The 18772-nt window shown below is 35.1% G+C and overlaps 1 protein-coding gene across 4 annotated transcripts in view; it reads right to left on the bottom strand.

Moving 5' to 3' along the window:
- CEP350 (centrosomal protein 350) overlaps positions 1 to 18772 on the bottom strand; it is a 139920-nt gene that overhangs the window by 25643 nt on the left and 95505 nt on the right. For all 4 annotated transcript variants that reach the window (XM_067728801.1, XM_067728803.1, XM_067728802.1 and 1 more), the window contains 5 exons: positions 13672 to 13883; positions 11191 to 11335; positions 6515 to 6675; positions 3538 to 3674; positions 474 to 556 (listed from right to left, as the gene is read on the bottom strand). In XM_067728801.1, the coding sequence (XP_067584902.1) occupies positions 474 to 556; positions 3538 to 3674; positions 6515 to 6675; positions 11191 to 11335; positions 13672 to 13883 (738 nt within the window). The remainder of the gene's footprint in view (positions 1 to 473; positions 557 to 3537; positions 3675 to 6514; positions 6676 to 11190; positions 11336 to 13671; positions 13884 to 18772) is intronic.

Here is an 18772-nt window from a genome sequence, read left to right as displayed (position 1 = left end):
AGGTAGGCTTTTTCATGTCTCAGTTTTATTTCCTCATTGAATTACACTTTATTTTCAATAGTTCTTATCTTTCTTTGGATTAAATTGAAAAAAAATGTATGTAACTACTTACACCGAGAAACAGCATAGGCTGAAAATATATATAATCAGATACAAAATCTGATTAAGGGAGAATTTAGATAATGACGATACACTCACAGCCATTTTGGATTAATGTCTTTATGCCTCAGTTTTCATCAGTTATTGGGACAATAAAGACTGATTCACATAACTTAGGCATAACCAACAAATCACTTTAAAATAGTAACTTAAAATAACTTAAAATAAAAGTAAAAGTAACTTAAAATATTAAATAATCTATTATCTTTAAGAAATTCACTTTTTAACCAAAAAGCTGCAGAGGTGGAATTTTGTAACTTGTATAATCTTTAGTCTATGTAGATACTATGTGATTATTTTTTCTAGTTACATACCAACATGTTCAGCAATAGACTCCAGGGATCCTCTGGAACGTTCTGACTCTGTCAGTGATTTCCAATTCTTTGCTGTTTCAGATCTAAAGTAGAAAAATTAATAAACAGAAATAAATGTATTGCTGATACTGTAATAACTGGTAACAAAAAGCAGTCAATTCTTAGACAACTGCTTCTTTTTTCTTCTTCGCAGGAAGTATTCCAACCTTTGCCACTTCCACCAAGTCTATTTGTGGCCTTCATCACATTCAGTAGATGATCTTGCCTCTTTTAATGAGAGAAACAGAGGCCATCAGCATGACCCTTCTTATCTTCAACCTTTTTACCTACAAATTTATCTATATTCACAGCCATCCCAACTGCCTTTCCTCCTGTCTGCAAGGAAGAAAAAGGTGTATCTCTCACATTTGTTCAAACTTCTTTCTGCCCCAAATCCCATACATTTCCACAGCCTCATTGATGGTACTCTTCAACTGTCCATTCTTTTTCCTACAATCTTTAGTCCTTCAATCTGGTGACTTTTTTCCCCTCAGCTTATATGCATGCCTCAAGCCTCAAAAAATCCACCCCCACCCCGATCTTTTTCTTCCCTTGTTTTTTAAAGTTTTTATTTTATACTGGACTGTAGTTGACTTACAATGTTGTGTTAGTTTCAGGTATACAGCAAAGTGATTCAGTTATACATATATCTATTCTTTTTAAAATTCTTTTCCCATTTAGGTTGTTAAAGAATACTGAGCAGACTTTTCCCCCTCAATTCTTTATTCCTCCACCTGGTGCTACTGTCCTCTTTCATGCTTTAAGTTGACATTCACAATCTTCATTTTCTTGCTTTCTTTTTATTTGCTAAGTCATAATATTTGGCTTCTACTCCTACTTCTTTATAACCCCCTTAAATGTTGCTATTTTATCATATTTAGTACTTGGCTCCCTTTTATTCTCTCTGAATTTGCAGACCTTTTTCACCCAAATGTTCACCCAAATGTTGTTATATTTATAGCTTCAACCACCATCTATATGCTGATCACCCCAAATTAAAAAGCTTACATCTTTCCTGGATAATTCCACTTAGATGAACTACAGGTACCTCAAAATTAACATTTTAAAACCAAAATCATAAGACTCCCACCGAAGAACACCTAATTTTCCATTTAGGTTAGTGGAACTTTGACCCAACAAACTACTATTTAAGAGAAACACGGGAGTCATCCAGCTTTTTCCTGCTTCCCTATCTAGCACTTTAATTTGTAAAGTATACTTCTTAAAAATTCCTAAAATCGATCTCCTATTCTCTATTCTTATTACAGTGCATTATCTGAGGGCTGGCTTAGACTACTGTTATCCCTGCTTCTAAACTTACCCCTTTCTATCTTTCCTTCATATTGTAGTCAGAAAGATTTCTCTAAACAGAAATCTGATTCTACCATTCTCTGGTTAATAAAACTATAAAACCATTCAATGGATTGTAGAAATTAAAATAAAACTTATGTATAATGTAATATAAAGGAAAAATGTATAAGTAACAAAATTACACACAAAATCTAAGCATAAAAAATCCTAGATGGGGCTTCCCTGGTGGTGCAGTAGTTGAGAGTTCGCCTGCTGATGCAGGAGACACGGGTTCATGCCCCAGTCTGGGAAGATCCCACATGCCGCGGAGCGGCTAGGCCCGTGAGCCATGGCCGCTGAGTCTGTGCGTCCGGAGCCTGTGCTCCGCAACGGGAGAGGCCACAACAGTGATAGGTCCGCGTAACGCAAAAAAAAAAAAAAAAAAAACCTAGATGGAAATATATCTAATTGTTGACATTTGTTGTTTTGGGATAGTTAGGTATGATATGATTTAAACTTTTATCTTTTTACCACTTCCCTCAATATTCTAGTAGCAATAATAATAACAACTAATACATAGTGCTAATTGTGTGCTAGGCCCTGTTCTACGTTAAGTCTTTTAACTCTCATAACAAGTTTATTACTCAGGTGTTGGTATAGGGATCTAAATCCCTATTACAAAATTGAAACACAGACAGGTTAAATAACTTGCCCCAAATTAAAAAGCTAGCTGGTACTGGAGTCAGGATTCAAACCCAGGTAATGCTAAATTAATTGTAATGAGCCTCTATAACATTTCTAAAAAACATTTCTAAAATATTTCTAAAAAATATCCTAAAATATGCTTTTAAAAAAAATTTAACAGCGTCACATCTTCTAAAAAAGTAAATTAGAAACTACTAAGAATGCGTGAGTACAAGGTTATCACAATTTGTTTTTTATTTTTCCAGTCTCTTCTCCTAACTCCAGCTACATCCTATGATGTTCAGCTTCCATGATATGCCAAGCTCTCTGTTGCTTCTGGTCACTCATGAGTGCCCTTCTCTCTGAAATATCCCCTATTTCTCAGTCCCACTTACCTATATAACCTCTACTCACTCAAAATTTAGTTTAAATATTACTACCTGACTTTCTTATATACCATATTATATATTCTAATAGTGCTACTTTGTATCTTCTGTATTTGTATTCACTGACTGCATAATATTCTATCCCTGGAAAGAACCATCCTTTACTGGGCTATTCACCAGTTCTGGACATAAAGGCTGCTTCCAGTGTTTATGTTATAAACATAATATAAAAGATGTTATTATAAACATATTCATGTAAATAGATATTTTTGATAGCCCATATTTTCTCAAGCTAGATTTTCAGAAGTGGAATTACTGAGTCAAAAGTTACAGATTGTTTTTGACTTTTGAAACATTGCCAAATTGTTTTCCAAAACAACTATACCAACCTACAATGCTATAATAGCAATGCTGGAGAGTACTATTTTTACAGCTCCCATCAGATTTCAGGATTCAAAATATATTTTAAAATCTGTATCTTATTATAAATTCTATTTGTGATTATATCATAAATAACAAATTTACTTTAGTGAAACTGAAAATATAAACCAATATTTTCACTTCTACAATTTCACAGTTACCTAAAAGATAGCTTCTACTTAAAACCTTTCCTTATTCCTTTCTCAAACAAGGCAGAATATAGGTTAGTTATCAAAAATTTCTACCTGTGTAGTGGAAGGGGCTTGATCTTGGGTTTTTCAGAAGCTGAGGAGAGCGTTTTAATCTGAGGCTTGGCTGTTGGTGATGTTTCCAAATCTCGGCTAAGCTCGGCTTCAGTTTTCTTAATGAATTCATCATATGACTAAGTTTAGAAAAATCAAAGGAGTCACTACACAGAATTTTTTAAACTATCTTAAATTATAAAATAGTATATTTTATGGTAAAATATTCAAACCGTAAAAAAGATATAAAATTCTTTCTCCCTGCATCAGTATTATTTCCCAGAGTTCTAAAATCAGTTACTTGTATAGCCTTCTTGAAATAGTCTATGTATAAGCAAGCTGTATAATTGTAATACTAATATCAATTAGGAAATAACAGTCTCAGTCTACAGAAGTTTAATACTTTTGAAGCAATAGTTCAGGCCGTGCCACATTAAAAAACTTCTTTAGCTAATTATATAATTATTCTTTAAAGGATGCCTTAATACATTCCCGGTGTTTTTAAGAAGTTTAGCCTTTACACTAAGTTTCAATGGCAGTAAGCTTCTTAAGGGGTGAGCACTTCAGGAATACAAATTTCAAGGAGAGAGAAGGGAGTGGTTGGGAGTATGATAATATAGAATTGCAAAAATATTTCTTAGTCATTAGCCATTCTGTAAACAAAACTTCACTAATTTATAATTCTAACTTGAATGAAATCTAAGGGAAGCCCTCCTTCTATTAGAAAAACCTCCTCAGTTTTCTAGCCTAAAATTAATCCCTACTTTTACTTCTCTCACATTTAAGACCACAGCTGTTTTGCTCAACACGATATGTCCAGTACCTATTCACAGTGTCTGGCTCAAAGAAGGCTGAGTGAATGAGCAGATGGATGTTTGTCAACTGCTGCAGTTCCCTAAAACTTAGGCTAAAATCACTATTTTTATAACTATCACCGTCTATGTTACCTTCCTCTGAACGGTCAATGTTTTGATAAACATTGGTATTAAACATATACTACAGCTAGATGATTTGGCTAGCTAGGTATACATAAGGACAATGATTTCTCAGATCTGAAAGCTATACTTATATGAGTGTAGTTCTTTTATTAAATATGTGATCAAATAAAATCCAAAAGGTTTTTTTCGTATGAACTGCTATGTATTATATATTTCTCTATCATATACTATAATTGTAAAATCTAAATACAGAACTTTCTTTTGCCTTTATTTAAACCGTTTAATAGAATGTTGAATGAGATGGATCTTTTGTATCCTTCTCTAGATATCCTTCCGGGTGACATACCTATTAATGAACTTTTTGGGCAATGCCATTCAATCTAACAGTATTTCATTTAGCTTTCAATGGTTCCACATGACCTATAGCAGTACTTTTAAATCCTGGGCCCCACCCTAGACCAATTAAATCAAAATCTCTGGAAGTGAGCCTGGATATTTGTATTTTTCAAAAAAGCTCCTCAGTTAATTCTAATGTATAGTCAGGTTGAACGCTACAGACCTATACAGGATGAAGTCCAAACTTATCAGTCTGGTTTCTAAGGCCCTGAACATGATCTTTATTTTTAAATTTTGTTCCTCACTACTTTCCAACATGAACTTCTCAGCATGGCCACTGAATCTTAACCACTTTTTCTTACTTCTAAACATATGTGCAAGTTACAATTCCCATTCCCATCTCTGTATTGTGTGCCTGTGTAAACGTCTATCTTCTCCAGATCTGTTAGCAGGTCTAGTTTCTATGTGGAAGATAATGTAGTGTAACAGCAGGGGCACAGAATTTGGAATTCGAGCTAGATTAAAATCCTAGTTTTAACACATGTGAGCTGTGTGTCTCTGGATATCATTAATCTCACTAAAACTTAGTTTCCTCATCTGTAAAAGAGGGATAGTAATATCTACACCTTGTTACTTTGAGGATAAAATGAAAAATACGTGTAAAGTAATTAGCTGAGTTTCCAGCACATAAATATGCACCTGATTAATTAATGTAGGAGGACACATGTTTGGTGTTACCACACAAGGATGATTAAAAGAACAGAAATTCTGGCTAAGCATAACAAAGAGCTTTCTAACACTTAGAGCACCTCGAGTCCAACCAATGAAACCAACTGCCTTGAAAATCTGAAATTTGCTATTACTGGAAGTGTCTGGATAGAAGCTGAATGATCAGGTCAGGCCATGAGAAGGGATTCTTATGATGAGCAGGAAGTTCAGACCGGTTCTATAACGAATGTGGTGTTTAGGAACACTAGGCTGGCAGAATGCATGTAAGCTATAGGGAAGCGACCAGAGGCAGGGACATTTAAGACGCTATGTAGACAACAGAGGCAGGAGGACATAAGGGCCCCAAATAGCTTGATGGCAGTAGGAATGGAAAGGGACAAGCAAGAAGATTTATGAAAAAAGTACCAATGGGATCTGGTGACTGAATGGATGGGAGAAAACAGAATGAGGAAGACATAAAAACTAGGTTTCCAGACTGGGGTAGGATCAGGGAAGGTTGCTAGAGTTAAGGAAAGTCAAGTTTAGAGCTATTATTTAGGAGCCATTCAAACAGTACAAAGAGTCGTACTAATAAGTCGTGTGGCATGAAACACCACTCCGCTTTAAAAAAAAAAAAAAGGCAGTAACAGTTCCAATAGCTAGGATTATGTATCTAATGGTTCTTTGCTTTAGAGGACACGGATATCAATTTTTCTTTCATAGGCCTAATCTTTCTTCTTTAGAAAAAAACTTATTTTAATACTTTTACTATTTACTTTAATACCTGATATTATAATATTTAACATTTTAATTTAATATTTAATTTAATCTTTCAAGCAAGAGTTTGTTCAGATTTTTTTTTAAAGTTAGGTTAAAATGTGGTACAAAATTAATATTGAAAAATTCTAATCCATTACTTTATTAACAACACTAAAAACATTTCAGGGTTCACATTTACATTAGCCTTGAAATTAAACCCCTTTCTTCTTATTTCTAACCTCCAATTGTTTGATTAGACTGGCTTCTTGGGCTTTCAGTCTTTCCTTTTGCCTTTTTTTCTGTTCCTTCTTCAGTTGGTCCACAACTGATTTTCTTTTCCGCAGCTCATCCTTCAGGGCTCTGATCCTACCTTCAATGTCACTCTGGTCAGATGTAGTTTCTAAAAGAGATACAGAATCTTTTTATTTAACTTAAAAATAAAGTTAACTCAGTAACTATTAATAAAAAGCACCAATGTAAAGTCAATCTAACATTTAAAATTTGAGCTTCAGAAAAAAATTATTAGTGATTTGCATCCTTTCTTTTCCCCTAAATCTCTATGGGGAGGGTGGGTGTCTTCCTATCTGTTTTCACTTTCTAATTGCACTATTTGAAACTGCAAATAAATCTCAAGGTACCCTGTTCTTGATAAGATAAGCAGCTGGAAGTTGAAAAACTTTGGTTAGTAAACTTTGGACATTCTGCAAGGATTTAGTTCCTGGTGACAAGACAGCCATATTTAACTGTACTTCCTCTTGGTTATTAATAGTAGTTTGATAGTTTTTAAGTCATATTAAAATCAAAGTGGAATTTTAACATTTTAAATTGATTGTGAGTCATCAGCTGATGTCTTAACATCACATAAAAGGAGAGAGAAAAATTATAAAGAAATATACTCTGCAGTAAGCTTTCTTTGGAAGTTCTTAAAATATTTAAAATAACTGAAATGAAACTAGTTAAATCTTATTTTCTTCCCAACAATTCAGACACATATATACACATAAAGTAGATGTCCAGTCATAGCAAAATCGTGAAAAAGACATTTCATTGTTAAGTGTCATGCATATCTTATAAAAATAAGTATCATTTAAAAACACTGTTTATTTCACTACACATGGAAATTACATAGAAAAAAAAAAAAAAGACTGTTCCTCACACCTCCTCCCTGAATCACACAATGGTGTCATTTAATGAGTGAGACATTTAATAGTCTTATAAGAGAAATACTATTGTATACAAATCTGAAGACTCAGATGTACATTACAACATTATATCATAAACAATCAGGTTTTTTCAAGCACTTCAGATTAAACTGCATAGAACTAGTCACAGAATTTATTTTAAAAAGATAATAGTCTTTTTTTGCAATGTGATCTAAATATCTGGATTACAAATAATGACATCTAAGTTCCTGCCACTTTTATGTCCTAACTTAAGGTATACTAGGAAGTTATATCCATCTTATACCAGTAGTCGCATCAGACTGAGCCCTTAGCATGGGCAAAGTTTACTACTTAGTGATCAACACTCATAAAATGAAGTAACAATAAAGGCCATTTTCAACTCAGGATCTATTACGTAATCGGTAAGGTGTTTGACACTTACCAATTTCTAGAATTGATGTGAAAATTAAATAAGGTATATAAAGCATGAAGCACAGTACCTGGACTACTATTACAGCTCAGTAAATGGTGGTAGTATTAGCACACATAAAACAAACATTTTTATGTAGCCATATTTTATGTAACATATTTTTTGGTTTAAAACTAAAAAAGGTTGTAGAGATGAGATATCAACTGAATATCCTGCTCATGCTTTCTTTTAATTTCTGAAGAAAATAATCAATTGGTTTCAGGGTTAAAAGACTCTGAACCTTAGCGGTAAGCTTTACAGTGATTTAACTGATGATTCTAGTACAATAATTGGGGGTAGGACTGTAGGCTGGGCAAAAAATTATAATCTTTCTAAAATGAAGTATAAACCCATATCTTTGCATCTTCTACAGCTGTGTATTCTTTTAACTGTGTATTCTTTATGTGCTTCCAAAACTTGAGATGTTACTTTGATAAAATTTTATAGGAGACTACTACACTCCCACAGACTTAGTTTCAACTCTGCCCCCAAAAAGTTTATTTTAAATGAATATATTTTAAAAATTGGATATGTCAACAGTGATTTTTTAAAATAAAAATATCTTTATCATCTATGATTGTGAAGATTTAATAGCAGATGATGAGAAACTTCAAGTTTTAGATGAAAGACCTTGGGAAACGTTTTTATTTTTAAGTACTAAAGAAACGAAAATCCTACAAATGAAGGGTAGAGATTAAGTAAAAGTCTATGAAAGTGAATGGGAATACATTTTATATATGCCCAAATCTAGTATTACAACAGTGGTTATCATCAGTAACATCTAAGAGAATCTCTATAATTTTTTTTTTTTAATCCAAGAGACTTTCTAGATGAATGAATTGTCTTTATGAAATTCTCTCCTACAGGGTTTTTTGGAAGGTGAGGGGACAGGGGAAGTGGCAGGTAAATGATACTTCAGTTTGTTGAAACACATCAAGACAGAATAAGCAGATGGACAGAATAACTCAATCAAAAATTAAGTTCGGGGGCTTCCCTGGTGGTGCAGTGGTTGAGAGTCCGCCTGCCGATGCGGGGGACACGGGTTCGTGCCCCGGTCCGGGAAGATCCCACATGCCGCGGAGCGGCTGGGCCTGTGAGCCATGGCCGCTGAGCCTGCGCGTCCAGAGCCTGTGCTCCGCAACGGGAGAGGCCACAACAGTGAAAGGCCCGTGTACCGCAAAAAAAAAAAGAAAAAAAAAATTAAGTTTGATTATCTGACACATGCTGACTGTATTAATTTGGTTTATAACAAACTCTCCATCACTTAAGTGAGAAAGGTATTATATAACTCCACTACATTAAAATTTACCATTTCCATAAATACTGCATATAAATGATGTCATCATGAATAGGTAGATGGCATTATAGTTGAAAAATCTCAGAGCTGTTTTTCTAAAGCTGTTCTTGCTTAAATATGTTTTACCAATAAAACAGTATCTTATAAATATTATCATCAATCCTTGTTGCATAACTCATGCAAGGATGGTTAAGATATTATTTTCCATTGCTACAGATAGAAAAGATTATCTAATATGGGAAGGAAACTTAAAGAGAGTCATCAGTATGTAATAGAGCCATGATGAGAATCCATATTTCCAAGTATCAAGTTTATGTCCACTGACATATTATTCTACTGGCAGTAACTTTTCACCAGAGTACATGAAAGCAAATATATAAAAATGCTAATCACTTGCAACAGATAAATATGACAGACAGGGACTTCCCTGGTGGTCCAGTGGTAAAGAATCTGCCTTGCAATGCAGGGAACATGGGTTCAATCCCTGGTCAGGGAACTAAGATCCCACATGCCGCGGGGCAACTAAGCTGTGTGCCACAACTACTGAGCTCACGCGCCTCAACTAGAGCCCGCATGCTGCCAACTACAGAGCCTACACGCTCTGGAACCCGTGCGCCACAACTAGAGAAGAGAAAACCTGCATGCCACAACTAGAGAGAAACCTGCACACCACAACTAGAGAGAAGCCCATGCACCACAATGAAGATACCCCATGTCTCAACAAAGATCCCGCGTGCTGCAACTAAGACCTGACACACCCCAAAATAAATACAATAAACAATGAATAAATCTTAAAAAAAAACAATTTAAATATGACAGACAACATTCTTCAACTTTAATTACTGGCTTGATCCAGTAATTCCATTTCTAAGAATTTATTCCTACTGAAATATTCAACAGGGATCTATATAAATGAAGATGTTCATTACAGCATTATTTGAAATATTGAAAATTTTGAGAAAACCTACATGACTATCACTAGGGAAATGGTTAAATAAATTATGGTATACCTACCCTTTGAAATATTATGCAGTTATTCAAAGAATAAAGGAGATCTATAAATATGGGCATGGGGAAAAAATCCATGATTTATTACTGTTTAAAACATTGAAAACAAAGGGGGTACAGAATAGAATCAAAGATCAAAAAATGAATAGTATTTTTCACTTTTCCTTTACTAAATGTCTACTCTCAAAAGAAAACTGAAAATGAACTCAAAAGACATACACTCAACATGGTATTAATCTTCCTCAGAATCCTACATAAACCAAGTATTGTCTATCTAGATATGCCTCCCACGATCAATGCCTTGAATCAAGTCTTCTAGAGTAAAGGCTGTTTATTCTTTCGTAATCTATATGCCACAGAGATTTACAGTATGATAGAGGTTATGGGAAAACAGATAATGCTCCCCACTGCCATGTGCAGTCTCTTCTCTACTTTTCCTCCCTTTAGTCTTATACTACCCTGCTCTACCACCTCCTATTTCTCCTCACTGTCATCATTAAATCATTCAAGAAACATTTAATAAATACCTACTATGTGCAATGCAAAGTACCTGCTAGGGCCTGGTGCTACAACTGTTAAAACATAGGACTTTCCTTTGCAGAAGTCTATATTCTAGTAGGGGAAACCTGCTGTGTAAAGTTTGATTACAATTTATGTGTTGCCTTGTATAACAAGTTGAAGAGCAGAGCACTATGGGAACACATAAGCAGTGCCTGACACACACCAAAAATTCAAAGAATGTGTGATGAATAAATGACTATTAACATCCAAGAATATAACAATTTATCATATTGGTGTAATTAGGGATATAATTATCAATGAAAAGCAAAGAATTATGCGATTTAGTCTTGGCAAGAAAAAAGTCTTTACAAAGGAAACAAAGAATAACATTTTACCAGCCGTACAGTTAGACAAAGCTTATTAAAGAGGAATTCAAATATAGTGCAAAGAAAACTAACTCCTCCTTGTTAGTCTTACCTGACTGTGTCATAGATAATGACTCATCTGACCAACTATAACAGTGTTGATGGGACTTGACGGGTAGACGACATTGTCCTCCAGTTCTATGACTTCCTTTGCTAGACTCCTGCTTTGACACAGATGTGCAGCTTTTAGGAGGTGACTGTTCAAACAGAAAATCAAATGGGAACCGTTTTGTGATACAGTTGTAAAATTCTATTTAAAATTCAAGATACGAACCAGTTGAAGATAATATTTACAAAGAGTTTTAAATAACTTTATGAAATAAAAAGTGAAAAAAGTTTGCAAAATATACTAAGGATAAGATCTTGACTTTTTAAAGGTAGAGAAAAAAGTTATAAAAAAGCATGCTTTTAAAAAATGTTTATAATAAATTATGAGTGGCTACTGAATCAGTGATACTTACCCCCTTATTCGTTTTAACTTTAAAAATACTAAATATGGGGGTGCAGATATCTCTTTGACATAGTAATTTCACTTCCTTCAGATATATATCCAGAACTGAATTTGCTGGATCATACGGTAGGTCTTCATTAACAGATGAATGGATAAAGAAAATATGACATACACACACACACACAAACACACACACATGCACACACACAAATACTATTCAGCCATTAAAAAACCCAAACAAACCAGAAATCCTGTCATTTGAGACAACACGGATGGATCTTGAGGGCATTGTACTAAGTGAAATAAGTCAGAGAGAGAAAGACAAATACTATATGATCTCACTTATATGTGGAATCTAAAAAAACCCAAACTCATAGAAAAAGAGATCAGACTTGTGATCAGCAGAGGTGGGGGTGGAGAGGTGGGGGAACTGGGTGAAGCTGGTTGAAAAGTATAAGCTTCCAGTTATAAGACATATAGGTACTGGGGATGTAATGTACAACATGATGACTATAGTTAACACTGCTATATGGTATATTTGAAAGGTGCTAAAAGAGTAGATCCTAAAAGTTCTCATCACAAGGAAAAAAACTTTTTGTAACTATATGAGGTGATGGATATTAACTAAACTTATTGTGGTAATCATTTCACAATATATATATATATATGTCAAGTTATTATGCTGTACACCTTTAACTCACACAGTGCTGTGTGTCAATTGCATGTCAATAAAACTGAAAAAAAATTTAAATATACTAATGTACTACTTTTATGGAAGGAAAGAAGGAGAAATGGAAGCGGGAAGGGAAGAAAAGAGCATAAGAAGACTGCCCAAATGAGATTATTTATTAGAAAGGGTGTAATTTCTACCTTGATATCAAGTGGAAGTGAGAATGTCTGATTTGATTCCTAGCTATCACCACTTCCTATCCCTGTGACTATGGGCAAGTTTCTTAGCCTGCTAAGCTTCAGAGTGGGGCTTAAAATCTAAAGAATTGTTGTGAGGATAATCTACATAAGGCATTCAGCATACTACCTGGCACTTGGTAAGTAAACACTCAATAAATATTACTTCTTATTATAGAAGTGACTTTAAGACACACTGAATTTAGGTGGATTCTTTTTTTTAAACACAAAGAGGCTTTAACAATGTTTGTGTTCACTTATAATATTTAATAGTTATGCTATAAAAAGAAACAAAATTGAACTATTTGTATTGAGGTGGATGGACCTAGAGTCTGTCATACAGAGTGAAGTAAGTTAGAAAGAGAAAAACAAATACCGTATGCTAACACATATATATGGAATCTAAAAAAAAAAAAAAAAAAGGTTCTGATGAACCCAGGGGCAGGACAGGAATAAAGACACAGACGTAGAGAATGGACTTGAGGACACGGGGAGGGGGAAGGATAAGCTGGGTCGAAGTGAGAGAGTAGCACTGACATATATACACTACCACATGTAAAAGAGATAGCTAGTGGGAAGCAGCTGCATAGCACAGGGAGATCAGCTCAGTGTTTTGTGACCACCTAGAGGGGTGGGATAGGGAGCGTGGGAGGGAGGGAGACGCAAGCGGGAAGAGATATGGGAACATATATATATATATATATATATATATATATATATATAACTGATTCATTTTGTTGTGAAGCAGAAACTAACACACCATTGTAAAGCAATTATACTCCTATAAAGATGTTAAAAAAAAAAAAAGAAAAGGCACACTGGTGTGGTTTAAGGTCTTATTGTTTCTATTACATGACAAAACAGACTATAATAAGAACTTGTATTGTCTCACATATTATCTTTATTAAAAACTTTAGAAGTTCCTATCCCCTAAATATTAAAAACTTCACAGCATATAATTTTATAACTGCCCCTAAAGCTAAAATTCATATATTTATAAATCTTTAGGAGTCAAGGAAAAGCTTTATTTCTACTCAAATGTCATATAGTATATGTTACAGGTATGGGTGATAGTCAATGCTGTCCTTTAATAGCAAGAATATAACTGTTAATAATATACCTTCAGGCAGGTTTTTTTCTAAAGAAGCTTTAAGATATAAATATATATTAACTTACATGTTTACTAGGCGAGGTAGAAGATTCCAGTTCTTGTGAAAAAACCATTTCTTCAGTAAGTATACTGTGATCTGGACTTCCAGGCTGCTCCTGAACTATAGATTCAGATGGTATATATTCAACAGCAGGGCTGCCCAATTCTTCTGGAATAGAGCTTTCACTGTGTAGATGAGAGTAGGAAGGTATTGGAGATTCTGTTTCACTCACTATTTCTAGAAGAGGGTGAAAACAAGAAAAAGTACACAATCTTGGTCAAGGGACATGTTCATCTGTTAAACTTCACATTTGTTTTCAGCATAATTTCATTAGTTGCATTTAGATATAATTTTTAATCCCACCACTTAGTGAATCACATTTACTATAATATCCATTAGTCTAAGAATTTTGGCTGATGCAAACTGAGAGAAGATATCTGTAACATATAATCAGCAATGATAATGACTGACAACCTGAATGTAAAGATGCACAGCAATTACAACTCATATATTCATTTAGAAATGGAATCAATCCAACCACTTTGGAAAGAAATTTGGGAGTATTTGGCAAAGATGAAAACACTCTATGATCTAGCAATTCCACTTCTAGGTATAAATCCTAGATAAATCTTGTATACATGCAGCAGGAAACATGTAGATGGTTACTAGTAGTATTGTTATAATAGTCAAAAACTAAGTAAAATAAGTAAATTGTGGTATATTTATAAACTGAAATGCTGCACAGCAATAAAAATGAATGAACTGCATGCACTGATGGAGATATATTATGAATTTTACTCAGCACTTTCAGAATTTGTAGCACTGCCTTGCCTCTGGAATTTCCTGTCCATTGTGGCCTCTCCTCTAAAAAAACAAATATTTTTGACACTTAACATAAAATTCTTGACATTATACTTGTCTAACCTTAAGAATGTACACTGCTTTCCTTCTTTATCACTATGGATACAATGTCCCACAAAGATTAGGTTATATCACACTTTGGGTCAATACTGATAACATTTGGTATACTCAATTCCAAAAATATCACTGAAGACTTTGGGCCTGAAATTCATAAAATAAGTTTATTTAGCAAAAGAAATACCTATATCCCAAAGAATGTTTCACTTCAGTAAACAAGGATGACCTAACATCTAAAAGCATTTCAGTTAAAAATTTTAAAAGATGTCTTTTTGGAGGGCAATTGCCCCGCCCACTTGGGCAGAGGGAGCCTGTTGAGCTCCCAGGCCTGTCCCCTGTCCTCCAAAGTCCCCCTCCAGGCCACGTAGGTCCTTGGGGGCATAGGAGGGAACGCAGGGAGATCAGGAAAGTCAGCGGGGAGGCACCCTCCCAGATTGGAGGAGCAGGAGAGGACAGGACGGTGTGTGCCCCACGCACTTGAGCCCAGGAAGCCTGCTGCACTCCCAGTGAGGTACCCTGCCCTCTGAGACCAGGGGTGGGGGGTACACCTGGGTCCCTTCTGTTCCTTGAGCCTAAGCCCCAACCGCCACAGCCCCCAGGGCCTTTTCCAGCCCTGTGGGTCCTGAGCATTGGCCCCGCCCACCACCCAAACCTCGCCTTTGCTTAGGCCCCGCCCTCCACAGCCAAGGCCTTCCTCCCCCCTACTCCACCCTTTTTTCTTTTCTCTCCTCTTTTTTACTATTGTGGTACTGATATACCTTCCAGGTGTTGATTCATCTATATTTTTATTTTTATATTCTTCCTAACATATCTGTTAGTTTCCTAGTCTAACTTTATTTTTTACTTTGTTACTGTTCTTTTTTTTTTTTTTTGCTGCCCCAGGCGGTTTGTTGGATCTTGGTTCATGAGCCCGGGGTTGGGCCAAAGCTCTTGCGGTGGGAGATTTGAGTCTGAACCATTGAACTAACAGAGAACCTCAGACCCTAGGGAATATTCATCGGAGTGAGGTCTCACAGAGCTCCTCATCTCAGCACCAAGACCCAGCTCTACCCAACAGCCTACAAACTCCAGTGTTGGAAGCCTCAGGCCAAACAACATTAAGACAGGAACACAATCCCACTCATTAAAATTAAAAAAAAAAAAAAAAAAGGAGATGGGAAGAAAATATGTCACAGATGAAGGAGCAAAGTAAAAACCTACAAAACCAAATAAATGAAGAGGAAATAGGCAATCTACCTAAAAAAGAATTCAGAGTAACAACAGTAAAGATGATCCAGAATCAGAATGGAGGCACGGATTGAGAAAATACAAGAAATGTTTAACAAAGATCTAGAAGAACTAAAGAACAAACAGAGGTGAACAACACAATAACTGAAATGAAAAATACACTAGAAGGAATCAATAACAGAATAACTGAGGCAGAAGAATGAATAAGTGAGCTGGAAGAAAAAATGGTGGAAATAACTGCCAGGAAGCAGAAGAAAGAAAAAAGAATGAAAAGAATTGAAGACAATCTCAGAGATATCTGGGACAATACTAAATGCATCAACATTCGAATTATAGGGTTCCCAGAAGAAGAAGAGAAAAAGAAAATATTTGAAGAGATTATAGTTGAAAACTTCCCTAACATGGGAAAGGAAATAGTCACTCAAGTCCAGGAAGCACAGAGAGTACCATTCAGGATAAACCCTAGGAAAAACACACCAAGACACATATTAATCAAACTAACAAAAATTAAATTCAAAGAAAAAATATTAAAAGCAGTGAGGGAAAAACAAAAAATAACATACAAAGGAATCCCCATAAGGTTATCAGCTGATTTTTCAGCAGAAACTCTGCAGGCCAGAAGGGAGTGGCAGGACATACTTAAAGTGATGAAAGAAAAACCTACAACCAAAATTACTCTACCCAGCAAGGATCCCATTCAGATTCGATGGAGAAATCAAAAGCTTTTCAGACAAGCAAAAGCTAAGAGAATTCAGCACCACCAAACCAGCTTTACAACAAATGCTAAAGAAACCTCTCTAAGTGGGAAACACAAGAGAAGAAAAAGACCCACAAAAGCAAACCCAAAACAATGAAGAAAATGGTAATAGGAACATACATATCGATAATAACCTGGAATGTAAATGGATTAAATGCCCCAACTAAAAGATACAGACTGGCTGAATGGATACAAAACAATAAGAGCCATATATATGCTGTCTACAAGAGACCCACTTCAGACCTAGGGACACATACAGACTGAAAGTGGAGGGATGGAAAAAGATATTCCATGCAAATGGAAATCAAAAGAAAGCTGGAGTAGCAATACTTGTATGAGATAAAGTAGACTTTAAAATAAAGACTGCTACAAGAGATAAGGAGAGACACTACTTCATGATCAAGGGATCAATCCAAGAAGAAGATATAATAATTATAAATGTTTATGCACCCAACATAGGAGCAGCTCAATAAATAAGGCAAATGCTAACAACCATGAAAGGAGAAATTGACAGTAACACAATAATAGTAGGGGACTTTAACACCCTGCTTACACCAATGGACAGATCATCCAAATAGAAAATAGATAAGGAAACACACACTTTAAATGACACAACAGACCAGATAGATCTAACTGATATTTATAGAACATTCCACCCCAAAGTGGCAGAATACACTTTCTTCTCAAGTGCACACAGAACATTCTCCAGGATAGATCACATCTTGGGTCACAAATCAAGCCTCGGAAAATTTAAGAAAACTGAAATCGTATCAAGCATCTTTTCTGACCGCAATGCTATGAGGTTGGAAATCAATTACAGGAAAAATACTGTAAAAAACACAAATACATGGAGGCTAAATAGTGTGCTACTAAATAACCAAGAGATCACTGAAGAAATCAAAGAAGAAATTAAAAAATACATAGAAACAAATGACAATGAAAACATGACGACCCAAAACCTATGGGACACAGCAAAAGCAGTTCTAAGAGGGAAGTTTATAGCAATACAATCTCACCTCAAGAAACAAATATCTCAAATAAACAATCTAACCCTACACTTAAAACAACTAGAGAAAGAAAAACAAAGAAAACCCAAAGTCAGTAGAAAGAAAGAGATTCATAAAGATCAGAGCAGAAATAAATGAAACACAAACGAAGAAAACAAGAGCAAAGATCAATAAAACTAAAAGTTGGTTCTTTAAGAAGATAAACAAAATTGATAAACCCTTAGCCAGCCTCATCAAGAAAAAAAGGAAGAGGATGTAAATCAATAAAGTGAGAAATGAAAAAGGAGAAATCACAACTGACACTGCAGAAATACAAAGGATTATAAGAGACTACTCCAGACAACTATATGCCAATGAAATGGAGAACCATGAAGAAATGGACAAATTCTTGGAAAGGTACAATTTTCCTAGACTGAACCAGGAAGAACTGGAAAATATAAACAGACCTATCACAAGTAATGAAATTGAAACCATAATTAAAAGTCTTCCAGCAAACAAAAAGTCCAGGACCAGATGGCTTCACAGGCGAATTCTATCAAACATTTAGAGAACAGCTAACACCGATCCTTCTCAAACTTTTCCAAAAAATTGCAGAGGTAGAAACACTCCCAAATTCATTCTACGAAGCCACAACCACCCTGATACCAAAACCAGAAAAAGATATCACAAGAAAAGAAAATTCAATATCACTGATGAACACAGATGCAAAAATCCTGAACAAAATACTAGCAAACAGAATCCAACAGCACATTAAAAGGATCACACACCATGATCAAGTGGGATTTATCCCAGGGATGCAAGGATTCTTCAATATACACAAATCAATCAATGTGATACACCACATTACCAAATTAAGGAATAAAAACCATATGATCATCTCAATAGACACAGAAAAAGCTTGTGACAAAATTCAACACTCATTTATGATAAAAACTCACCAGAAAATGGGCATAGAAGGAACCTACCTCAACATAATAAAGGCCATATATGACAAACCCACAGCAAACATCATACTCAATGGTGAAAAACTGAAAGCATTTCCACTAAGATCAGGAACAAGACAAGGATGACCACGCTCGCCATTCTTATTCAACATAGTTTTGGAAGTCCTACCCATAGCAATCAGAGAAGAAAAAGAAATAAAAGGAATACAAATTGGAAAAGAAGAAGTAAAACTGTCACTGTTTGACGATGACATAATACTATATGTAGAAAAT

This window comes from Pseudorca crassidens, chromosome 2, assembly GCF_039906515.1.
Source record: "Pseudorca crassidens isolate mPseCra1 chromosome 2, mPseCra1.hap1, whole genome shotgun sequence".
Taxonomy (NCBI): Eukaryota; Metazoa; Chordata; class Mammalia; order Artiodactyla; family Delphinidae; genus Pseudorca; species Pseudorca crassidens.
This window is presented reverse-complemented; position numbering and strand designations above follow the sequence as displayed.